This window comes from Xiphophorus hellerii, chromosome 8 (assembly GCF_003331165.1).
Source record: "Xiphophorus hellerii strain 12219 chromosome 8, Xiphophorus_hellerii-4.1, whole genome shotgun sequence".
In the NCBI taxonomy this organism is placed as follows: domain Eukaryota; kingdom Metazoa; phylum Chordata; class Actinopteri; order Cyprinodontiformes; family Poeciliidae; genus Xiphophorus; species Xiphophorus hellerii.
The window spans coordinates 15144929-15168090 of NC_045679.1; the positions used below are offsets into that span (position 1 = coordinate 15144929).

Genomic DNA, 23162 nt, shown 5'->3' on the forward strand with positions numbered 1-23162 from the left:
CCCTTCTGAAGCTGCTACTTCTGCGACCCGACCCCGGATAAGCGGAAGAAAATGGATGGACGGATGGATGGATGCTTGACTGAAATTTGCAGCTGCCCAGAAGAAGAAACCATTTGCAAATGGCTGAATTATTTGTCTACAATAACAGCAATTTCCAAGTATGGTGGTGGAAGCATCAAGCTGTGATAATGAATAAACAAAACACTTCAGCAGGTAGATGACCAAACTTGGACATAGACAGATGTTCCAACAAGGCAATCCCAAAAGCTCATCCAAAACATGAGTTGGAATACCTTAAGTTTGTTTATATTAAGCTTCTGGAATAATCATCCCAAAGCCCTGAGTTTTTGGTTCAGGTTTTAAGTTGGAGCTGTGCCAGAAAACCAGCCAATTTAAATTAACTTTATAAATTCAGCTAACAAAAAGTTAGAAATATGCAAGTTTAGAAAGCTCAATACCACTGAAAAGTTAAAGTACATGAGCAACAGATTGATTGTCAATTCTTTCTGTAAAAACATGATAAACCATCTTTTCTGAGGTCACCTGTTAACCTAACATGACTGTTTCTCAGCTGTGGAAGGAAGTCAGTTCCTTTCAATAGCACCTGTATAATCTAATAAATACAAATAAAACAATACATATTTTGTCATTTTTTCTTCTTTTATTAGTCTTCATAATAACTCAAAATTCCTTATATTTTATGCTTTAGCTACAGCAATGTAAATGATAGTAAATAGATGTATTTCAGGGGATTCCAAATATGTCTGCTGGATTCTTGCTCAAACCTTTTCCTTCAATCTGAAGTTAGACATTTAGGAGTTTTATAGCAGCTGAAAACATGAGCATATCCTCAAACAAAAATGTGAAACAATCTCTTTGAAATAAATGTCCCTCTAAAGACATCATATACCTAGTTATTGGGATTTGAACCCTGGAATGAATGCTCTTCAGCCCCACTCGCTGCTTGCGCTGACTCTCCATCCACCTGGAGGAGGAGGCAACAGTGAGGGTGGGAGGTCAGGAATGGAGAAGAGTTGTTGAGGAATATCGCTTTCTGCTTCATCCTCCTCATTGTCCTCCTTGGTTTTTGAGTCTCTGCAGAGATAAATAATTAAACGATTGAATTAAAAATGAACAGGACCAATAATTAGGTATGCGAACCATGTAGTCCAATATGTTAAAGTGAAAAGGAATGCGCATACCCTTTGCTACCAAGAGCTGCTTGCTTCTTTTCCCTTTTCAAGAGCCATTCCTCTATACTTCGCCCAGAGATGATTCTGTCCTCAGAGTCCTCTTTGTGTTGTCTTTCCTCTTAAAATAAAGAAATATTGCATTCATTAAGATACAGCAGTTAAATGGTTTTCTATGTGCAACCTTCATGTAACCTAGAACACACTGTACATTTGTGTTTCATTAATATCTTTGAATATGTTGAGTATTTCTTTAGTTTCTGTGTTAATCCTTCATTTAAAAAAAAAATTAAAGCCTGTTGTGTCAATAGGATCTTTTTTCTTTTAAGTAAGACCAAAACTGGTGTTATTATAAAAGAAACCATCACTTCTGAAATTTATATCTACACCTAAAATCACATGGTACACAGCACCACCTTGTGGCCACTACTTACCTTCCATGTGTCTTTTTAAGTTGAACAGATCCTCTTCAGACATGTGAGAAAATCTGCAGTTTGGGCCAAAATCACATATTCCTAAAGAAAAAAAAAAATCTGCATAAAAAATTTTACTATGAAAAATAACATACAATTTGATAATTTTATTATCAAATATAATTTGATAGTAAAATTTGATTAAAAAAATTTTGGGGGGGAGAATATTATAGTTTGGTTTTCTTTGGAGAATTTTTTTCACCTTTTTGGAGAAACTTCCTGCAGGGTTTCTTTATTTGCTCATCGTGGAGAACAGCAGCAGAATCTGTAAGGATTAGAAAACATTTCTGTGTCCATAACATTTGCTTATCAAGCTTTGCACTGTAAATGTCAATATTAGGGACGCCAAATAAAAGCTCATATATATAAGTCTTGCTTATTATCTATGAAAATGAAGAATTAATGTTCTCCCAATTCTGGTTGTCTTTCAATAATATATTCAAACTAACATAGTTAAACTTTGATTTAACTCATCAAGTCCATGTAATGAACACTGATTGTAAAAATAAAAATGTGCTGCAGACTCCTTCATAGAGGTAGCAGTTTAGAAGTTAATAGAAAAACAACATATTTGTGGTTGTGTTTCCTGGTGGGATCTGTCTTCAGGTAATTGTCCGCTGATCAAATGTTTCTCATTTAGGAGTTAACTAAAAAGATAAATAGAAGAAAAAGCACATCAAACAAATGTCACGAATTCCTCCTCATCTCACCTCTGAATTGGTCAAACCAGGCTTTCTTCGCTCTGTGATGCTGAACGCCATTTAGATGTTTCTTCCTGTTGTGCATGTTGTCCTGAAAGGACCGGTCACAGTAGTCACAGTAATACCTCTTCCCCATGGTGCTCCACTCGGAGAGCTGTCAATAGGCGAGAGAGTAAGCAGAGAAAAAAAAGACTGGAACAGAAATAACATTTCTGCTAGGTTATGGTGAATGAAGATTTCCCTCATTTGTCTTGGCATATCAGCTTCTAGGTATAAATACTAATATTAAATAAATATTTCCATCAGTCTCTGTCAAGGATTTAGACAAACCAGTCATAGTGACACTGAATTGTTTCAAAAAGATTCATAATTTATTACAAGAGTCAAAAATTATGAATTGGGCCCAAAGCAGAGGTCAACATGACAGACTTCAACTGAAGCACCTAACAAACAAGACATTAGGCGAATTTAAATAGTGGCTAATCAGACAAATAACTAACACACAATTCTTAATCAGCAAACAAATACTGGTCAAAACAACATTAAGAGATTTTAAATTAAACAAATACTTCTGGAAAAGTAGCTGCTTTTGGAAACCAAAATGGTTCACTAACATGCCTTCTGACATACCGTTAAATGTTAATTGTCCTTATACGGCAGTGGCAAAACTCCACTGTGGCTCTTAAGCGTTTGCTATAACATGCACCAACATTTCAAAAACAAAAAAAAAAAAAAGCTTTTCTGCGGTCATTAAAACATGTTTGTAGCTTTTAGCTGGTAGCTGTGCATAAGCTGGGAAAACATAGACCTCAGTAGAGGAAGTTGTCATGTGTATCCACTTCCGCTATTGCGCAGTGCACATTACACCGACGACATGGCGCTGGCTAAGACCGTCTACGATCTCCTCTTCAGGAGGACGTCCACCTTCGCTGTGACCATCATGGTTGGAGCTGTCTTATTTGAGCGGGTGTTTGACCAAGGCGGTGACGCGATTTTTGAGCAGATGAACCGCGGGGTAAGTCAATCCCTGGTTGTTTTTTATCGGTGCTGACCTTGTGAGGAAAGGACGAAGCTAGTGTTAGCTTAGCTTGGCTAGCCGAGTCTGTTAATGACTGTTGGTTAAGTTTCGCCGGTTTTTATGAAGTGTCTAATATTACCTCATTGTGACTCGTTACAGAAACTATGGAAACACATCAAACACAACTATGAGAACAAAGAAGAGTAGGACGCCACCCTCGGTTTTATAAGGCTGCAGTGCTAATGTGTTGTCTAGTTTCCATCACCATATATTCCTGGATTCAGCATCTGAATGAAGCAGCTGTCATCTTGGACAATGTGCACTAAGTCATGCCCAGGCTGGAGGAGGCTCTGAGAGGACCTGCGGAGGCTGAAAGGCTGTCCCGACCACCAGGGAAATGGATCAAAGCTCGTCCTTTACCTTGCAGATGTTTCTATTGATTTAATTGCCTTCAGCTTGTAAATTGTTATATTAAACTTGTTTCAATGTCATGCAGGGTTTTAGTATTTTTTTCTTGTGTTCTTGATAACTTAAATGGCTATGTAAAATTGTCAAAGTGTCTCGACTGCATTTGATAAAGTAACTTCTTTGTTTGCCAACCTTTCTCTTACAAGAAAGCCTGTTGTACTGTTATTAACTAAGGTTCCTATGCAGTCTGGAAAACTATGGGATTTGATCGCTGTCTTTCCCTAGTATGAATAAGTAGGAGGAAATAAGAATGTAGTAAAATATTTACATCAGACTATTCTCTATCCCATTGTCTAATTGCTACAACTTTGTGACGTCTCCCTCATGACTTGACACAGTGGCTTTAAACTGATGGGGTTATGAAAGTAGAGTTTTGCTTAAACATGGACATGGTGTGACGTAAAACCCCTGGTATAACTATGACAATATAAACTCAATACATGGTTTGAATAACACTAACCATAATATTTTTGCAAAACAACACAGAGGTGCAATAATTTAATTTATTACCCAAGTGAAAATTACATTAATGCAAGGTAACTGGTAATGATATTATGTGAGATTGGCCACACCATCTGGAGGTTTTGCATGCAGTTGAGTATTAGTCCTCCAGGTGTCTCACTAACTCTACGTGTAATAAAACCCATGGCAGTTCTAGCCATGGTTTTCTAATCACTTATTTACAGTCTACCCATCTATAGTCTAAGAGGAAGTAGCACCAGTGTCCAGATGAGCACTTGCATTGGATAAGGCATTTAGTTTTGGCCAGAACTCTGAATGCTAACAAAGACAAATAAGCAACAGACCAATAAAGTGTCAAAGAAAGATTGACTTTGATTTAGTGGTTGTTCCTGCATGGACGCTGTGCTGAGACACTCCCTTCTTTCCTTCACCTAAAATATATTTGGTTTGCAAAGAGATGCTAACTATGCTATTGAGAATACTAATGTTCTCAGTCTTTTTCCGTCCAATAGATAAAAAGATTGTCTGCTGCTAAGGAAAAGAAAGGCTTCATAGCTCAAATTGTGCTTTAAGACATCTCTTTTCTGTGCAGAACAATTCAGACAATTCTTAAACAAAATCAGTATAGCCCATGGCAAACATAAACAAGGAATTGGATTTCGGCTTTAACTACGTTTTATGCCAAACTTTTATTAAAATTCTTAATCGACACAGACTGAAATCAACCATAAGGGATAGAAAACACGTATAATGCCCATCTAATACCACCTTGGGCAACGAGAAGAAATACTCTCTGCCTAGTTAGAGGTTTAGCATTTAAACCTCTGACTGTTTAGTTGCTAAAGTAATAAATTTACACTTTAAACTGAAATTCATTAATGAAACAGTGTAAACACAGTCAGAAAATACAATTTTTAATCATTAAAGTTGTCTGAAATGACTCACTTATTTAGCTCTAAATAAATAGTTTTTAGTGTTAATGCATTATACATTTAACAAACAAACATAACAAATACTGTATGTTTATTTTTAATCTTTTTGTGAAAGCTCGCAATGTAAAAAAAATTTATGAAGTGCAGCAAACCTGACTTTTGTATGTGGGGAAATTAACTTTAATTCAGTTGACAAGTACTGACATTTTAAATTAGTCATAAACATACAGTTTGTGAAAAGGACATCCAACTTAAGTTGTTTAATTTCATCTTAAAACATTTTCAAAATTAAGTTAAATTATACAAATAAAACAAGGCACTTATAAAATATAATCTTTCAACCAACCCCATAGCCTAGTCACCCAGAGATTTACTCCCAAGTCTGATAAGTACTGGATCTCAGGTGTAAGCATTTTTGCACATATTGTCCTGTTTTCAGGATTAATATCATTTCTCAAGTTGTATCCCATAATGGATTTCTCTCCAATGGGCTGCCAAGGCTTGAAATGTGTGTCTTTAATCTTCTGAGCTTCAACTGCATCTCCACCCTCAATGCAGGTGGCCCTCATCTCAGCATTTCTTCTCCTCAGCTCATTTACATCTCGTTCCATTCTTGTTCTTCCATAAGCCTCGACTCTCTCCCAGAAAGAAGCATTAAAGTGTTCATAGAGTTTCCAGTCAGCCCAGTTCCACTGTAAGGCTTTGGCTCTCATCTCAGGGTCCAGCCGAGACACGGATGAGGTCCTGCGAACATTGAGCTTGAAATACAGGATGTCCTCCATGGACCAGCAAAGTAAATCCTTAAGCAGAATCAGAGATTCATCAAAGTATTCTGCTATAAGAACCAGATGAAAACGTCTGGATAAATACTGAATCTCCTTCATGACACGAGGGTCATTGACTTTAAGGTTGTTATCAAAACCGAAGTCAAAAAACAGCAAATTTTTAAGATAGAATGAGTTAATGGCTTCTGGACTGTAGAAGGCCTCTGGATTGTTCAGAAACTCAGTCAGTTTGTTATTTCCACTAATGTGCCAAGTAAGAGGAATTATTTTTTGGAAGTAATGGAAAGCTGACTCAAAGAGATCCACTGGGTCACGTAAGATAGTGACATACAATGCATTTGGAGGCAAGAGTTTGGACATTTCTTCATAGTTGAACCTCATGTGGTTGCAAACAATGTTAAAACACTCCCCCGGCCTGTAGTCCTTCACCTGGGAGCACAGGAATGGCTGCGGGTAGCAGAAATCATTGCGTCTGTCAGGTAAGGCAAACTTGAGCTTGTGCTTTTCCCCAAACCTGTAGAGGATGTTGAGGATAGTGCTGCTCGCCGTTTTATGAGTCTTCATGAACATGATGTTCACTTTGGGAGAGCAGTCCTGCTTAGAGTCAGTGTTTCCAGTGATGACGCCTGGACTTGTCTTTGCCATGCTGAGGGGACACGTCTCTTCCTGTGTGGGACTTTGAGTGAAACAAAAAGTAGGGTTACTCTTTCTGTAGTCAGACATTTACATACACTGTAGGCTATGAAGCTCACATTCATTTAGGGCTTTCAATTATTTATTTGAAAATATGGTATATGTTTTTATTAATTCCTAACCTGGAATTTGAAGATTGTGGCTTTTCTGCGATCCGCACAGAGTCAAAATTATACTTTCTGTTGACTATACACACCTTGTGAGGTATCCCTTCGTGAATGCTGTTCCTTGCCTATATACTTTTTGTCGCCATCAAAATGGTTCTGTCATAATTCTGGCCGGATTTTTAACAATCTTCTTGGCAGAATTGGTAGAAATTAAAATGAGCTGGTTGCTGACACAGACCCTGTTTTTGAGTGTAGTATAGTTCAGTGTAAGCCTTACCATTACTCTGCTTTTCCTTTTCTAAAAACACATTTGATGAGGGTTCTGGAATTATTGTTCTCTGATTGTGTCCACATTTTTTACTCCTGGCATTAATTTTAGATAAAGTTGAAGATATTCACCTGTTTTATCAATACACCCACTTTGAACAATACACCACTTGTAGCAAAACAGCCACACTGCATGCTGCTACCACCACCATGTACAGTTGGTACGGTGCTTTAGGGTTTTAAAGCCTCTGCTTGACTCATCCAAACACAGTTCTTGTCACTGGTGTCAAGGTGCTCCATGTTTATTTCTTCTTACCATAAACCTTGACTCTAGCGGACATTTTCTCGACCATGTGGGCAACTGCAATTTCCTCAAAGCTTGAAAGGATTCTTTCTCAACCTGTTAGTTTATAACACTGGGAAATCTGTTTCTCTGGAGATGACGTCCCTCATCTTTACAGCAGAATTATGACTCAGAGTGTTTATAAAAGTTGTTACAAATGTCATTTTGTTCCAACAAACTGACAATTTGAGTCAGTTGGTTGGAACCAGGATACAGCTATATTTTCTAATAGGACAAATTTCTCAAACATATCCAAACTGCTTTTGGGATGGATAAAGGCAGATAGTGTTAAGCTTTTGGAAAGCAGTGATTCAAACTAATCTGTGGATGATGTTTAACAGGTGGATCAGTACCAACAAATCAAACTATTTAAATTAACTCTATAGCACTTCTGCCAAAAAGACTGATCAAAATCAAACTAGAATTATGGCAGATGATTGCTGACGATTGCAATAAGTGCATATTGAAAAAACAACTCACTAAGATTTATTTAGGTTTATATAAATTGGGCTCTCTATTTGAACCTTTATGTAACATTTTGATCCTGTGTGGATTAAACAATTAAACATAAAATAAATTTAAACCTTTGAAACAATCTCATAGTATAATTAGTACACCCTGGAAAAAAACTATTCAAATAAAATAATTTTACAACCAATCATTAATAGGGTTTATACCCATGATGAGTGCATTTGTGTATTGACTGACATTATTGAAATCCATTTATTTATTTATTTATTTATTTAATTTACCTTATATTTACTTGGCGTGTCATTGTCAAACAGTAGAGGACCAACATTACATTGGTCAGTACAACCCAGGGTATCAGCCGCCGCACCACCGCTGTACATTTAAATCCTTTGTGAAACATTATTAAATGCAAACCTGAAAATGAAATAGGAGAGAACATTTAATCCTCATTTTACCCAACACAAAACTGCACTGCAGCCAAAATGTGTCAGCAAAACATTTTCAAATTATAAAATTTCCTTCTTGAACTATGTGCTTTAAAGTTTACATTTGCTAAAGTGAAACAGTCTTCACGGGAAAAGGAGAAACAAAGACTAAAGATAAGAAAGAGAAATGGAAAGTCTTTGTTTTTCTCAAATAGAGCACACAGCCCTCATGTTGATACTGGAAATATGTACACTGTGCTTATATTTCAAGTTTTAACAAAAACAGTAATAGAAGGGACAATCATTCTTACTCCAAGAGGAACCCAAACTATGCTAATACTAAAGACACGTTTGAAGAGTAAAAAGATAAATATCTAAACAGATTCTCACTGCACACAGTGAACTCATGCCTGGTCAAATAGGTATTTCAAGCTGACAGTCTCATCTGAGTAGATGTGTCTGCTGGACTGCATATTCTTACTTGTTTTCCAATTACGTAATAATCCACTGTCAATATTTAATACAATATTTCTTTTAAAACTCATACAACTTAACATGTGTTACATGTTCATTTTCTGTGCTCTGCTGGATTAAAGCCTATGCACAAAGGAAAAGTCTTGAAACCTTTCCTCAAAAAGCAAGAATGAAAACAGCCTTGTAAACTACGAGACGCATTCAGTACTCAGATGTTTAAAGAACAGGAAAACAACCAAGCAAAAATCTTTGAACTTACCCAGAGGAGGTAACATTAGAGGAGCCACTCTGATTACTTCACCTTCTCCAAATTGAAAACAACCTCTCTCTTCATGATGTTAACTTTCCCGGAGGTTACACCCCATTGGCTGTTCTGAGCATACAAAGAAATCAGATCTCCTCCCACAAAGACTGAATGTGACACACAGGTTTCAGCTGAAGGATACATCTTTAGATACTTGACACGGAAAAATGTACAATGTTATCAATTAAAACAAAAGGAGAGCTCTCTATAAATAAACAATCTACAATTTGCGAGTAAATAAATAAACTTAAAAACTGTCGGCCATTATGGCAGAAGAGGAAAACATTGATCTGGATCAGGAGGGTCAAAAATAACATTGTGGGTGAAGAGCAAAGTCCTCAATGGGAGACTGAAAAAAGACAGGTGAAATTAACAGCCAAAGCTTTGTTGGTGAAAATCAGTGACTTGGAAAGTGAAAGAAAAACAAAGTTAAATAAGAGCTCAAAATTAAGACAAACTATTACAGTATTGAAAAATGACAAAGAGTGTGTGAATGACAATAAGGGAGAATTTAAAAGGTTTTGGGGTTTGTCTGAAGAAACACAAAAGGTACACCAGGTTTTGTTGGGATTATTGCCGGTGGATGAAGCACAGAAGCATGACATATGGTTTCAAGCTAAAATGTTGAATGTTCATGATTTTGTTGCTGCTACTCATAAATGGTTGGCTGAGGCTCAAGGTTGCTCAGCCGGTGCGCCTGATGATATTAAAGAAAATGAGAGTAAAAATAATAATGAAGCTGAACCAAAGACTGCCAGTAGTGGCATGATCATGATGGAGGTGGAGCTGCAGATTGAACCTCATGACAGCACTTCAAATGTTTCCTTAAGGTCTTTTAGAAAAACTGGGAGTCAAAGGGATTCTTCTATAACAACCAGCAAATCTTCAACGATTTCTGAACAAATAAAAGCAGAAGCAGAAAGGGCTGCACTCCTGGCATGTGCAGCTGCTTTAAAGGAGAAGCATGGAGGAGCAGGAATACCTGTTAAAGAAAAGAAAGGAACAACTTGAGATGGACACCAAAATAGCTGCTTCTAACGCCAAGCTAATGGCACTAGAGGGCAGCACTAAAGGCAGCAATACGTCTAAGCATTCTGATGGAATGGATTCATATGAAGGTGCTAGACCCAAGATCAAACCTACTTTACTCCTCTCACAAGCTTCACAGTTGGTTACCAAACCTGTAAAGAAGCTTCAAGAAGATGCTGGACTGCTGTTGGATAAAGAGGTTGAGTCAGATCTAAACACAGCCTATGAAAAGCATATTCCACCTCAGGTGGATGACACTGTTTTTAATACTTTGGTGTCGCAAACGGCTCCCCTTGCTGTTCAAGCTTCTAAAGCTTCTATTATTTTATCCGATCCCAATGTTGCCACTCAAAACAGTCTGTTTCCATCAAATCAAAATCAACCTGCTGGAAACCTCTACAATGTGTTGAAACAACAGAATGACACAACAGCTCTTCTGGTTCAAATGCAAACAAGCCAGTTACTGCCACACCGAGAAATTCCCATCTATGACGGAGATCCTTTACAGCTCAACTCCTTTATGAAAGCCTTTGAACATTGTGTGGAAGCAAAGACCAGTTGTAAAGGAGACTGTTTGTACTACCTTGAACAGTGCACCAGGGGGCAACCAAGAGACCTCATACGTAGCTGCCTTCACATGACTGCAGAAAGAGGATATGTGGTGGCCAAGCAACTCCTCAAAGAACATTTTGGCAATGAATTTAATATTACTGCAGCCTACATGGAAAAGGCCACTGGCTGGTCCAACATTAAAGGTCAAGATGCTAAAGCATTAAAAGCCTTTGGACTGTTCCTGGACTGTACAATTATTCTTCTTCAAATTTGTATCATGTCAAAGTGTTTTATAAAGTTCTGCTAAGCTCCAGTCGAGACTATCCATGATGACTTTATTGAAGTATTTTACAGTATGATATTGTTTATTGAAGTTGACATGCAATGTAGCCCTTCTTATGGAAAAAAAAAACTTATCCAAGCACTGTTAAGGTGAAAATATCATGTAAATTAACACCATGTGCATGACATGAGCTTACAATCCTACACTCACAAACAGATCACAGTAAATGATTAGAGTAAAGCTCTGTCAAACTACAGAGTCAATACATTGTTTTTATAGCATAGAAAAAGAATCATAAATACTGGAGAGACAGTGTGGCTCCCTTGTAGATGCTGAAATCAACATCTTAGAGACAGCTAAACTTGGGTGTGGATCAGATTGGTTCATGAGCATGAAAATAAAAGCATGACATGGCCTGATTATCAGATTATTTACCCTGTAAAAAAAAATTCAGCCACATCTTTAAAATATTTTATTTTTTTGTTACCACCTTACAAAGGTATGTATGTGTACCTTTTGAACGTTTTCACTTTTTTTCGTGTTATAGCTACAAAGCAGTGCTAATTGTGAATAACACATGGATGCATGACTATTTTCTGCTATTAGAGCTGCAAGTACGTTGGGGACATTAACAGTGCTACCAGCTGTTAATGTTGGTGCAAGAAGGTTTTGGGTTTGAATCCCAACCTGAGGTCTTTCTGCATAGAGTTGGTATGTTCTCCCAATGAATGCGTGGGTACTCCAGCTTCCTCCCTCAATCCAAACACTTGATTGTTAGGTTGATTAGATTGCCCTTAAGTGTGACAGTGTGCAGGGGTGAGTGTATGTGTGTGGATGAATCTATAAGTTTTGTTTGTTTAGAGATCTAAATTTCCTTGTAAAATAGCTCAAGCTCAGGTCGGATGGGGAGTGTCTGTGAACAGAAATTCAAGTTTTGTTACAGGTTCTCAGCTGGATTTACTACTTTGACTAGGCCAGTGGCCCTGGGCAGTTTGGCTATTATTTCCTGATAAGTAAGTTATCACAAAATATTCTCTGAAATACAAACTTTAACAATTGCCTTTAGCACTTATTGTTATTCAAAGCCTAACCAAACCTATTGTTTTGCAACAAACATAATGAACCAATTGGTGTTAAAGTATATGAGGAAGACTTTTAATGTACTGCAAGTAATGCACACATTTTCCAGATATTGAACATAAGACATACTTGTTGTTTTGCTATCAGGTATCAGATTACAGGTGCAGCCTCAGCTCAGCTGGTGATGTCTCTGGCTGATGTTTGTTTGTTTCAGCAGTTTGACAGTGGGAGCACAACTAATGTCAACACAATTGATGCCGCTGTCATAAAAGTACATCAGAGAACAATCTAAAAATCCAGTTTAATGCAAGATAAGAGCAAAATGTGCACATGCATGAGTGGAGCTGACAAGAAAATACTGCATAACCCTAAAGCAGAAATATCTGTGGGGAATTTGATCCAGGTACCATTTAAGTCAAATAGAACGTAAAAATAATCCAGGTATTTTAATGCAATTTTATTTTTTAAGGTCACAATTCACAAGAACAAAGCACATAAAAATATAAACTTCAATTTAAAAAAGGTGTTACAGAAGAAAACCCAACTAACATCAGATTAATAAGCATATTGTACCAGTGGTCCATTGCCAGTAATCAAAGAGGTTGAAAATATTGCTAGTTTACATGTATACATTTGTGACAATTGTAGCTGAATCTTAAACATTTATTCATGTCCAAGCTTTTTGTCACATCGACAGTTTCTGAATGGAACAGAATCTGGATGAAACACATTTCCTGCTTCTCAATTGTAACCTTTTCTTTTACATCAAAACTTATGAGTCAGGTTTGGAAAGCAAAAAAACTGATCATCTGATACAACCGGTTTTTCTAATAACAAAGGCAAAGTCCAGTTCATATAACCGGGCCACTGTTTCATGGAAACATTGCCAGAAAAACCATTTTATTCAGTGTTCTCAAAAGGCTTAGTTATACTGAAACATGATAGTTCATGTTTTGTTTGAATCAATGCTGTCATTGTTTGATAACAAGAACATCTCAAGCATTTCGCTGAAAATGAGATTAAAAACTTCTAAGACCTGTCACGTGACTCTTTTAAAGACTGGTTCACTAAAAAACCCAGCGATACTCTGATTCAACTTACAAATTCAACCATTAAACCAGACATGGAAATAACCACCATTTAATATTTAAGCCATTTTTATGTTATCAGTACTATAATAGGCCAGAAAAACGTTTTCTTAAATTGTTTCAAGAAAAAGTCAACAATATTAAACATACAGATAAACAAATTAAAAGATTCTGGAGTGTTGCACTGCAACAAAACTTAAAGTTGTAAAGAAATGACATAATTAATCATTTTGTTAAAATTACAAGGCACTTTTAAGTGACTGCTACAAGGAAGAGGTGTAAAAACAGACAAGCATTTTCACTTTAAAAGCACAGGAGTTTCTATACAGCCAAGCTACCTTTGGCATTCAAACTAAACACTTTAATTTTCATTCATGGTTTCTTTGTCCTCAGAAAGGATCGGCATTTCCTCTTCCTTAGATGACAATCTCTGTGTGTGCTTGAGGTTTCATCACTTAAAACTCACTCTCTAGTATTGTCTCTTGCATACGCTTCTCAATATACATCTCACACCTGATAAAACTTTTGGTAAAACTTATAACGTTCTTCTGTCCAGTGCAACTAAGGAAAAAAAAAAACATTTACCTCCCAAAACAAAGCTCACAGAGAAAACTGTTTGCTAGTGGAATGTTTACAGATATTTCAGTCTGTATGTTTTTCAGTAGACAGGCTTGTAGAAAATCTGACCACCCAGAAACCTGCGCCTCAGTTCGTTCCACAGCAGGCTGCGCTCCCTCTGGGATCCTTTCATGAAGCCCCGGTTCTCTTGAGCACGACGAGACAGATAAGGGATCACCTCATTGACAGGGCCGTATGGGACGTACTTGTACACTGGGAAACCTGCTTGACCTGTTTTCAGCATGGAGACGAAAGACAAAGATGTGAAGCTCACTGTTGCCACCATGTGAGAATACAATGTCATGACTTCGAGACTGCAACATGGTTTTCAAATCTTGTCTACAAGATCAAAAAATACAAAAGACAATTCAGGGATAAAGAATAAAGCTGTTTTAGAAATAAGGGGTTCTGGTCAGATCAGAGAAGTTCTTAGCCTACGTCCAAAACTGCGTGACGCACATTGCCGCCCACATCATCTTCACAGGGAGCATGATAATGTGAGCATGATTTTCTTCAGCAGGGACAGGTTAGTTTGTCAGGGTTCATATGAAGACAGATGGTGGGAAATACAGGTTAATCCTGAAGGAGCACCTCTTAGAATAGCAAAAGAGTTTAAATTCATATACAGTATATATATATATGAATAATTCCGAGCGCTAACATGCTGTAACGTGATACGTATCTTGTTTAAACGTGATAGTTATCTTGTTTTATCTTGCTACAGAAGCTATGTGCTTCTGTAGGAATGCTCTTCCGTACAATCACACTGATAAAGTGAAACAAGATACAATATGTTTTTAAATGAGGCCTGCCTTATTTAAAGAGAAGCTCACTCTGAAGACTTTTCTGGGACGCAAAAAGGTTAAATAATCCACCTCGTTTATGCTAATACTGCTCGCCATCGCTCCTTCTCAGTCTACGCCAAACCACAGCCACACACACTCGAGCTCGAGGCAAGTCCATCCTGATTAGATGAATCCTGTGGCAGCGGACTGACCCTGGGCTGACCAAAATTAGCCCCAATGAGCTGCAAACCGAGGGGCTGTGGCTGGACGCCTGTCAATCATTCTGAGCCGTGGCGGACAGTAACGCTGAATGGGGCTGACAGAAGTTAGCCCTTCGCAAAGACCCAGGGATTTTCCCCAGGCGGTTTGACACCAGGTTTGTTGAAATTTTAACAAAATGTGATACATTATTTCTAAAATTTATTTATTTTCAGGTATTTAATTTTAAGTTGTTTATTCTAACAACTTTATTGTAAATATCAGGGAGGGCTTACCCTACCAGCCCATTTATACCAGCCGTCCCTGAGTGGTTTAAATGAAAACTTACTTGATTGATACAGACATACCTCCAAAAACTTGCAGGTGCAATTGCAACAAAAAGTGGCTTTAGAAAATATTGATTCAAGTCTTGTATTTAGTGTTTAATTAAAAGAATAGCAATATAATTTAATTCTGAGTTCCCACATCGTCTGCATAGTGTTACTTTAGGTCAAATTGGGTAATATTGGGTTGACACCAAAAGGTTGTGATGTATGTTTGGCAACTTTCACTAAAGGACACCAGGAACTTGTTTTCTCTCAACACATTCACTGCAGGTCTTTTTTAAAGGTCATCGACTCACCTGACTGTGACTAGGCTGACGTCTGTGGTGATCATGTTTTAGCTGAGCCTTTGCGGCCACATGAGGCTGTGATGTAAGCCTTTGTGATTTCATAACCTAGTGTTTGCTTTTAGTATCTGAGCTGCGCGCAACGTACCTAGCGGGAAGCTGATCTGGTCACACATGCCGAGCAGCTGTCCAAAGTAAACTTTATTGTCCGTGGGTGACAGACCCATTTCATTCATCCTGAAAAAATTGGAAAAACACACATGAGGTTATCTGAAGACTTGTGAAACATTATATTATCATAAGTCAGAGCTATTAGGACTGTTTGATGCTTCAACACAATCTGGAATCTAATCAAGGAGCAATATTCAACTTTAATTTGGATTTTTATGCAGGACAGAGAGAAAAACATACTTTTCAAGAGTGAACTTCACAGTATCCTCATTGTGAGTAGCAACCATAACATTTGCTTTTCTGTTGTGTTCAATCTCCTCCAGGACATACTCCAAACACCTGGACAAACAAAAAGCCAAATAGTAGAGATACAAAAACTATCTGACTGAAGTACAGAAAGGCTCTGGGAACCAAGTCAAGACTTACTTGTGGTACATCCTGTTTGTGGCTTCGTAGTCGGGGTTTATTGGGTCTTCGTAGCCGATCTCCTGGGCTCTGGCTCTCTCTTGGTACATATAAGCGCCACGAACGAGTTTGGCACCAAAGTACCAACCCTCTCGTCGGGACAGCTCTACATCCAAAGTCACATTGTCGTAGGCTTCCTAGAAAACCATTGACAATAGGAAAAATATGATGAGCATTAGTACCACTCAGTCTTATTTAGGCTTTTAGAAAATATAGTTTTTTTCACAATGAAAACATTCGATAACATATGTGCTGTAACCGTGAGAAGTTATTTCTTTTTTAATTTAATTTAATTTAAACTGAAACAAATTGTAATAAGATTGTAACAAAGAGGTAATATTCTCAATGACTACACATTTTTATTAAGAAAAATGTTCAGGGTTTCAAAAGGTGAAAATATTTATAACAACCTTTAATTATTACCATAACTTCATCAAAATTATGTTAATAAAAAAGGTGTAAGGAATAAAATCAAGTATAATAAAACAAAGTGACCTTTCTCAATTTTCCAGTTTTGAAAATAGTAATAACCTTATCTATAACTGCAATGTAAAATCAATATCAATCCTCCAAAATCCCTAATAAATAATAATATTCACCTTAAGATAACACTGGTAAGTGTTGAAAATCACTGGCTTTTCTCTGTTGAACTTCCTCTGCATCTCCAAGGTGAGTCGACTGATAGCTGGTTGGAAGTACGTCTGCTCAGCATCCACCATGAGCCTCACTCCATTCTCCAGAGCATGCTGAAGCACAAAGTAGTAGTTCTCATAATGCTTCTTGATAATGTATATTACAGCAGCAACTGAATATGTGCACAAGGCACACAGAGCCTGTGGTTAATATCTATATTTGGCATTTTGTTTTTCCTTAAACAGCACCTCTATGGTAAGTTATAATCAATTTGCGTCTATATATTATTTAATGTACTGTTAGTAACTTTGGTCATCTTTTTGAGTTCTCACCTTTGCTAGAATGTCGACTCTCTGCAGCATTCTCTTCATCTGGCTCTCCTCCTCGGCTGTAAACTTGTTAGACAAAGATTCCAGCTGGCCTGTCTGCACAGCCAAAACACAGAGTCATTAGCACTCTTATTGAAGAATATGAACTCCTTACCATGGCGTGTGTCATACAGAGAAAACTGCAGGATGATCAGTACAAGTTTCTCCAATATTCGGGGTCTGTCTTTTCTCTAAATTGTGATTCCAATATTTTTTAGTTGGGGGGGAGGAAGATGTTTTTTTCCACATCAGTGAATTCAGATCTGATTATTTTCCACCAAATGAGCAGGAAATCAAGCATAAAGTGGAAGAGATGTTCTTGCCAGCATCTACATTTCTGTTCCTGAGTAACAGGTGCTATATCCCCATCTGTTACTCATACTTTGCTTTAAAAATAGGGCATTAATCACATAGGTTTATCTGACAAGTGTTTTTGTTGTTAATTTAAAGGTTTTGTAGGTACGCAGCATACATTGGAACAACTGCCAATTTATCACCAGATCACTTCTGAAAACACCATAAAAGTTGCAATGACTTACCTCAAGATTTGGCACCATGAGCAGATTGGACATTTTTGTTGTATCATTTATCAGACTGTTCCAGTCCAGCAAGTCGATTGTTCTGGGGAAATCAAATGCAGTAGAAATGCAATAAACGCTTCATACAGTTTAAGGAAGTCCAGCTAATAAATGAGGTGTAAGGAAAAAGGCACCACCGTTGTTTCTCAGCAAATGGAAGGTTATCTTACCCTGACAAACCCAGCTTCTCCCCAGTGAACCAGTTCTCAATGTCATCTTTGGCTGCTACACCCATTTGAGTCAAACTTTCCTATACGAACAAAATATAACAATACAAATAAAAAGTTTTATTGGTTTAAATAGTAAACATCCCACAAATATACGAACAGAAGTGTTCTAAAATAATCTAAAAAGAATATTCAAAGACACCCGTCCCAGGTGAGCATGTAGGGACATGAAAAAGGCATAAAATACCTTCAGCTGCTCCAGTTCCAGTCTTTTCTCCAAAGCAGTCATGTCAGATTTTCCTTGCTGTTCAGCGAGGAAGTTAAAGAACTTCCTCCATTTGACAAGAACCTCTGAAAACTGAAGCTGTTTAAGCAAAAGATAAGATTTTAATCATAAACATGTAATAAAAGTCAACTGCAGTTCTGTCTGACACAGATAACAACTCAGACGTAACTTTATTTAACTTTGATAAATATTATATGTAATCCAAAAAATGGAAAAAGTGGCTAATTTAGTGAAATGATGCTCATTATTTATACAAAAAGATGTAAAGTTATTCTTACAAGGAACTGTGGTCGTCCCAGTGCAGTCATTTTAATTGCAGAGAATCCATCATTTGAAACTCCACCTAAAATAAATAAGCAGTGTGGTTTAAAGATGGCTGGTCATTTATTGCTAAAACTAATATTTACTTTTTTAATGGACATCACATGAGTACATATGCAACCGACAGTGTAAAAAATATGTTGCAATAAACTAGATACAGCAAACATGTTGAGTAATAGACGTGCAAAAAACCACAGTATACTGTTTGCCTAATCAGCAATGATGTTTGTGAAGTTTGATCTGCTTTAGATGGCAAAATATTTGCTTTTCTGGTCAGTGAATGTCTTGGCTCCATCATAAACTCAGAGGAACAACACAGTGACCTTGTTCTACTGCATAGAAGATACTGCCTACATACCAGCTCTTCATACAACTGGTAAAAATATATCATCTTCAAATCAACTCTGTCACTCTTGTATTAATAATGCATTCATTTATTTGAACTTTTTCACTTTAAAAATAAAAACAAATACTCCTTTCCCTAACTGCTTCAGATATTACCTACCTGATGCTTTAATACAGTTTATGAATGTCTCCATTTGATTGTCACATTTGGCTTCATCAGCATAAAAGTATGTGCGAGCGCTGATGACACCTCCACGTCTGTCCCCAAACTGACGGTGGGCCTTGTACTTCTTTTCACGATGATCTGCACCTAAAGAGGAAAACTGATCTTAACCAACTTATGTGAGGAAACAATGCACTTCAACTTGGATTTTTATGGAGTAATTTACTGTTTACAAACTAGAACTGAATTATGTTGTAACTCAGTTCTAGTTACTGAGTTACTAGAACTCAGTAACTAAAGTTTTGATGCAACATTTTGTATCAAAAATGGCAAAAGTTATCATTAGTATAATTGTATTTCATCTTAAAGAGCTGAGCTATTTCACATAAAATATTATATATATCATGAAACATATACAAATAATATAGTTAAACTGAGTAACCGCAAGAACATACAAGGAGAAACATTTCTTTCGGAGGAAGCCTTGCAGCTGGGTTTAAGCGTTAAACTCTTCACATGAATCAAACGTCATCCTGCTGCAACAGCTGAACTGGACATCTCATACCTAACGAGAACCAGCTACAACCAGTGCGGTCCAGCCAAAAGCACATGTTGGCATGAGAGTCCAGCATGTCACTCTGCACTAGAACAGCTTTCACTTGCAGTGTCATCATTCCAAACAAGGTGAACCCTCTTTTCACCATATCAGCCTACTTCCCTGCCGCTTCTTACTACACGGAGCATATAAGCTGATATGTTGCACAACTTTAAATAAATAAATCATCCCTAATGTGAATCAATATACACACCTGGGCTTTCCTTCTCTGCCTTGGAAACACAGGAACTGGGGAAAATAAAGGAGATTTGCATTAGAAGACTCGGTTATTCTTTATAGAATGCATTAATAAACATTTTCTACTGATAAATTATATTTTCACAGTAAATCTTATGTGCTGAGAAACAATGTGATTCTGATTTATGCTGACTTGCTGAGATATTCTGTCTTTTTCTCTTTATATTGAGGCAAACAGTCTTCTTGATATATTATCAAAGAAGGTACTGAAAAACAGAAAATGCTTTTTGTAGTAAAAGCATTTGGACAAAAATAAACTGTGCTTATTGCACCAGAGACAAGTCCACAATCCTTCTTTGCAAGGGTATGAGTGTATAATAAAGAGTTACAACACATTAGCCTTAAGCGTCGGCAGCCTTTTAATAATGTTGACTCCTCCAGCTGGATATCAGATTCAACCAATCAGAAGAGGGAGGTATGTCCCAATTGGCCAATAGGGGACAAGAACTGCTTGTGTTGTTGAAAACAAATATAAAACACTAAGATTTGATTACAGGCCTTTAAAGAGGTGAAAAACATGCTGTAGATTACACAGATCAGGAGGCATAGCGGAAGCAATACATGAAGAGATAAGATAAGAGCAGAAAGTACAGTACAGTGGAATGTTATAGAATTTATGGAAGGAAATAAAATACTTAATTTAAAAGATTAAATCAAACTTTTATTCTGAATGTAATATGTGGAAAACCTCTGGTCTTTGTCTATCTTATATGTTAAGCTGACTTATTCTGAAAATATTCCGAATTGGAAAAATTCCCATGCAAATTGTAGAAAGTAACTAACAGTTGGGGTAATTTAAACAAACTCTATCATATTTAAACAGAAATCTATTTTATTTTGCCATGTAATAATTGCAAGATAAAACATTAATACAATATGTACACATATTTGCCTAGTAGTATAATCAACTGTTCCATTAACTTTGAGCTCTGTGCTCAAACATGCAGGCTTAAAAGGCCTGGGGTCAACATTGTCATGTGATGGAAGACTCTGCATGTAATTGCACCGCCACACTACCCCTGCAGTTTGCAGGTTGTCATGCGCATGTGATTGAGCAATGGGGTAAACTTACTTAAGGTTACTTGCATGAGATCTGGTTGTAAATGATACCCCCCGACCCCCAAAACTATCTAATAATTCTGTTAATTGTTCCAAATGAAAATAATTCCCTGGAATTTTACAACCCTAGTATTTAAAAATAGGGAAGTAGGTAATGAATAGCGAAGTTGCTCTTTCTTTTCTACCACATTTCATGCAAGTATGATGGTGGCTTAATCTGTTTCTGTAGTTAGGCTGCAGTCAACATGAAATGTTGTCTACTCTCCAAGCAGAGGCCAAAGAACTAAAGAATCACTTTCTGAAGCAATTACTGAGCAATTTCAGTATGGGAGATCTGCTGAAATATCTCAATATTTAAATGCTATTATTGGACATAATTTCACCTCATAGTCATACTCCTGTAAAGAAGGAGTCTCAGGAAATGTGTTTTGTCAGTGGTATTTAATGTTATTCCTGCAGTTGCTATCCAAAACACACTACTCATGTCATAAATATGCAGAGGGATGGTTTTCACTCTCTAACTTTAAATAGCCGTCTGAATTCCCAGTTTTTAGTGTGTTTGTTTTATTGTTGACTGACAATAAAGGCTTGGACAGAAAGACTCTGTTGTGGTGCAGACACACCCATTAAGATACAAACTAGGATATAAGGACAGACTGTGCAAATGTACTTGTGTCAACTGGTTTGCATGTATTAAGCTTGTTATATAACTACAGAGGAAAGGCCCTGCCTTCCTTTTACATGCGAGGCTTACTAAACAGTGGTACAACTACTTAAATACAAACCTGAATTCACATTGCAGATAACTCAACCTTTACCCTCAGTGAATATGTGTTCAGATGAGGCCCGTTTCTCAGATTACAATTACCTTTTCAAAATAACATCCTTTAAGCAGGTATTAAGCATACATTTCTATAAGTACACATTTTTGTTTTTAATACTATTTTTGTCATTGGTCTGGTGTAGATACTATAAATTTAAATGTCATATTTTTATGACATGTAAGTGGGAAATTATTTACAGAAATAAAAGTTTTCAAACATTCATCTGTGTGTTTAAGTTTCTGAAATAAATGGGTTTCAGTAGTATTTTAATTAAGTGAATGGCTTTGTACTTACTCCATTTCTTTCTTCTCTGCCTCCTCTTGTGTCAGATCTTCTTCCACACTGTAGTCCAGCACTGCCCCCACACCAAACGCCTGGTTCTTGTGGATTAAAGGTTTAATAGCGTTATGGTCTTCCCCTGCCACAAACTGACCATAGAAGGTCATCTTCATCAGCTTCTCAAACAACCGCTGACCCAGGAGCTTCTTACTGAGTTCCATCAGCTGAAAGAGCAATGAAAAGAGGTTATAACGCTGGTTTGTTTTAACACACAGATAATTTGCAAGTTGAATTACAGCGTTTTCAGATAAACTCACCTCCTTATTCTTCTCAACAAGGATGTCGATTGTACACAGGTTGAAGACCAGCAGACTTCGCAGCAGCTCGATGTTATTCTTACTTTTGTATGCGTCTTCGGTGTTGTCGAAGTCGATGTGAATTCTCTTCAGACGCACGTCTTTGGCGTTTTTGGTCTGGCTGATGAGTTCTATTGGGACAGCATCCACCACCGTGCAGCCCTCTAACTGCCGCTGCGGCTCCTTCTCTTCCTGGCTCTTCGGGGATGCCACAGTTGACCGACATCTTGAAGGTGAAATGCGAATTTTGTTGATGTTTCCCGACTTCGCTCGAGCAAGAGACGCAACCAACTTTGTGTAGGACATATTTCCCCCTTCTTTAAATGAGTTTTTTTTTTTTTTTTTTAAACCGCAGTGATCAGTTCCGGGCTGCTTGGCTGCTGCTTCAATGGGTGACGGTTGTGTAATGAGCGCGCGAGTCGGTGCGGCTGCAACTCATCTCTCTGGTCTCGAGGGGCGGTTCCTCACATGGCGAAGCACGCGCTCTTCTTATTAAAATAAAATAAAATATCCTGCATGGAATCTAACAGATTATGCTTTTGTTATTACATTCATCCATCCATTATCTAACATGCATTCGCTTATCCCTGCATGGGTACGAGCCTACTAGGGGTGCTGGTGCCTACTTCAAGCAAACATCAATGCTTAAAAAATGACATCATCAGACAGACAAAAGATGTTATGAGCAGATTCTAAATACTAAAATAGAAAAAAATAAATGACATAATAAAAACAACTAATTCAGGCAAAAGAAAGACTTTTACAAATATTTTTTCTACGTAAAACCCCGTTATAGATACTTTAAATGACAATACATGGTGCTTACTGTGTGCTTGATCTCCAAATGGCACGGCAGGCTCAGCAAATAATATTAGAACAACAAAGCTTGTATACGCCCAAAAGTCTCCGTTTATCAT

General features: G+C 37.3%; 4 protein-coding genes across 5 annotated transcripts; 1 reads left to right on the top strand and 3 right to left on the bottom strand.

Moving 5' to 3' along the window:
* Positions 1–639: 639 nt before the first annotated feature.
* Positions 640–3201, bottom strand: zmat5 (zinc finger, matrin-type 5). 2 transcript variants are annotated; one of them, XM_032569925.1, is made up of 6 exons: positions 2995–3201; positions 2374–2556; positions 1866–1928; positions 1625–1705; positions 1203–1311; positions 640–1095 (listed from the first exon to the last, which is right to left on the bottom strand). In XM_032569925.1, the coding sequence occupies exons 2-6, from the start codon at positions 2498–2500 to the stop codon at positions 948–950; spliced, it is 528 nt and encodes a 175-aa protein (XP_032425816.1). In that variant the 5' UTR covers positions 2501–2556; positions 2995–3201; the 3' UTR covers positions 640–947. The 2 variants fall into 2 exon arrangements, with proteins under 2 accessions (XP_032425816.1, XP_032425817.1); XM_032569926.1 differs by having other exon boundaries at positions 2374–2518; positions 2995–3168.
* uqcr10 (ubiquinol-cytochrome c reductase, complex III subunit X) lies at positions 3191–3873 on the top strand. The gene is made up of 2 exons (XM_032569927.1): positions 3191–3379; positions 3542–3873. Exons 1-2 carry the CDS (start codon positions 3239–3241, stop codon positions 3587–3589), a joined length of 189 nt encoding a protein of 62 aa, XP_032425818.1. The 5' UTR covers positions 3191–3238; the 3' UTR covers positions 3590–3873.
* A 1109-nt stretch (positions 3874–4982) lies between these two features.
* Positions 4983–8360, bottom strand: gal3st1b (galactose-3-O-sulfotransferase 1b). Its single transcript, XM_032569039.1, is given in 3 exon segments — positions 4983–6705; positions 8192–8318; positions 8321–8360. Coding segments are annotated over 3 exon segments (1308 nt in total). The 3' UTR covers positions 4983–5564.
* Positions 8361–12493: 4133 nt separating this feature from the next.
* On the bottom strand, positions 12494–22663 carry prodha (proline dehydrogenase (oxidase) 1a). The gene is made up of 14 exons (XM_032569968.1): positions 22207–22663; positions 21905–22113; positions 19684–19718; positions 18872–19021; positions 18324–18388; positions 18007–18123; positions 17763–17842; positions 17554–17635; positions 16979–17071; positions 16613–16759; positions 15975–16150; positions 15789–15887; positions 15526–15614; positions 12494–13994 (listed from the first exon to the last, which is right to left on the bottom strand). The coding sequence occupies exons 1-14, from the start codon at positions 22549–22551 to the stop codon at positions 13804–13806; spliced, it is 1878 nt and encodes a 625-aa protein (XP_032425859.1). The 5' UTR covers positions 22552–22663; the 3' UTR covers positions 12494–13803.
* Positions 22664–23162: the final 499 nt, after the last annotated feature.

What these genes read in the sequence shown, in the direction of transcription:
- zmat5 (XM_032569925.1), bottom strand. Translation starts at nt 2,500, where the DNA reads ATGGGGAAGAGGTATTACTGTGACTACTGTGACCGGTCCTTTCAGGAC. An exon ending in CTTAAAAAGACACATGGAAG is followed by an intron (nt 1,312 to 1,624) that starts GTAAGTAGTGGC and finishes CTTTATTTTAAG; the next exon opens with AGGAAAGACAACACAAAGAG. An exon ending in GCAGCTCTTGGTAGCAAAGG is followed by an intron (nt 1,096 to 1,202) that starts GTATGCGCATTC and finishes TTATCTCTGCAG; the next exon opens with AGACTCAAAAACCAAGGAGG.
- uqcr10 (XM_032569927.1), top strand. Translation starts at nt 3,239, where the DNA reads ATGGCGCTGGCTAAGACCGTCTACGATCTCCTCTTCAGGAGGACGTCC. An exon ending in TTGAGCAGATGAACCGCGGG is followed by an intron (nt 3,380 to 3,541) that starts GTAAGTCAATCC and finishes GACTCGTTACAG; the next exon opens with AAACTATGGAAACACATCAA.
- prodha (XM_032569968.1), bottom strand. Translation starts at nt 22,551, where the DNA reads ATGTCCTACACAAAGTTGGTTGCGTCTCTTGCTCGAGCGAAGTCGGGA. An exon ending in GGCAGAGAAGGAAAGCCCAG is followed by an intron (nt 19,022 to 19,683) that starts GTGTGTATATTG and finishes TTTCCTCTTTAG; the next exon opens with GTGCAGATCATCGTGAAAAG. An exon ending in TCATGGTGCCAAATCTTGAG is followed by an intron (nt 17,072 to 17,553) that starts GTAAGTCATTGC and finishes TTGGCTGTGCAG; the next exon opens with ACAGGCCAGCTGGAATCTTT.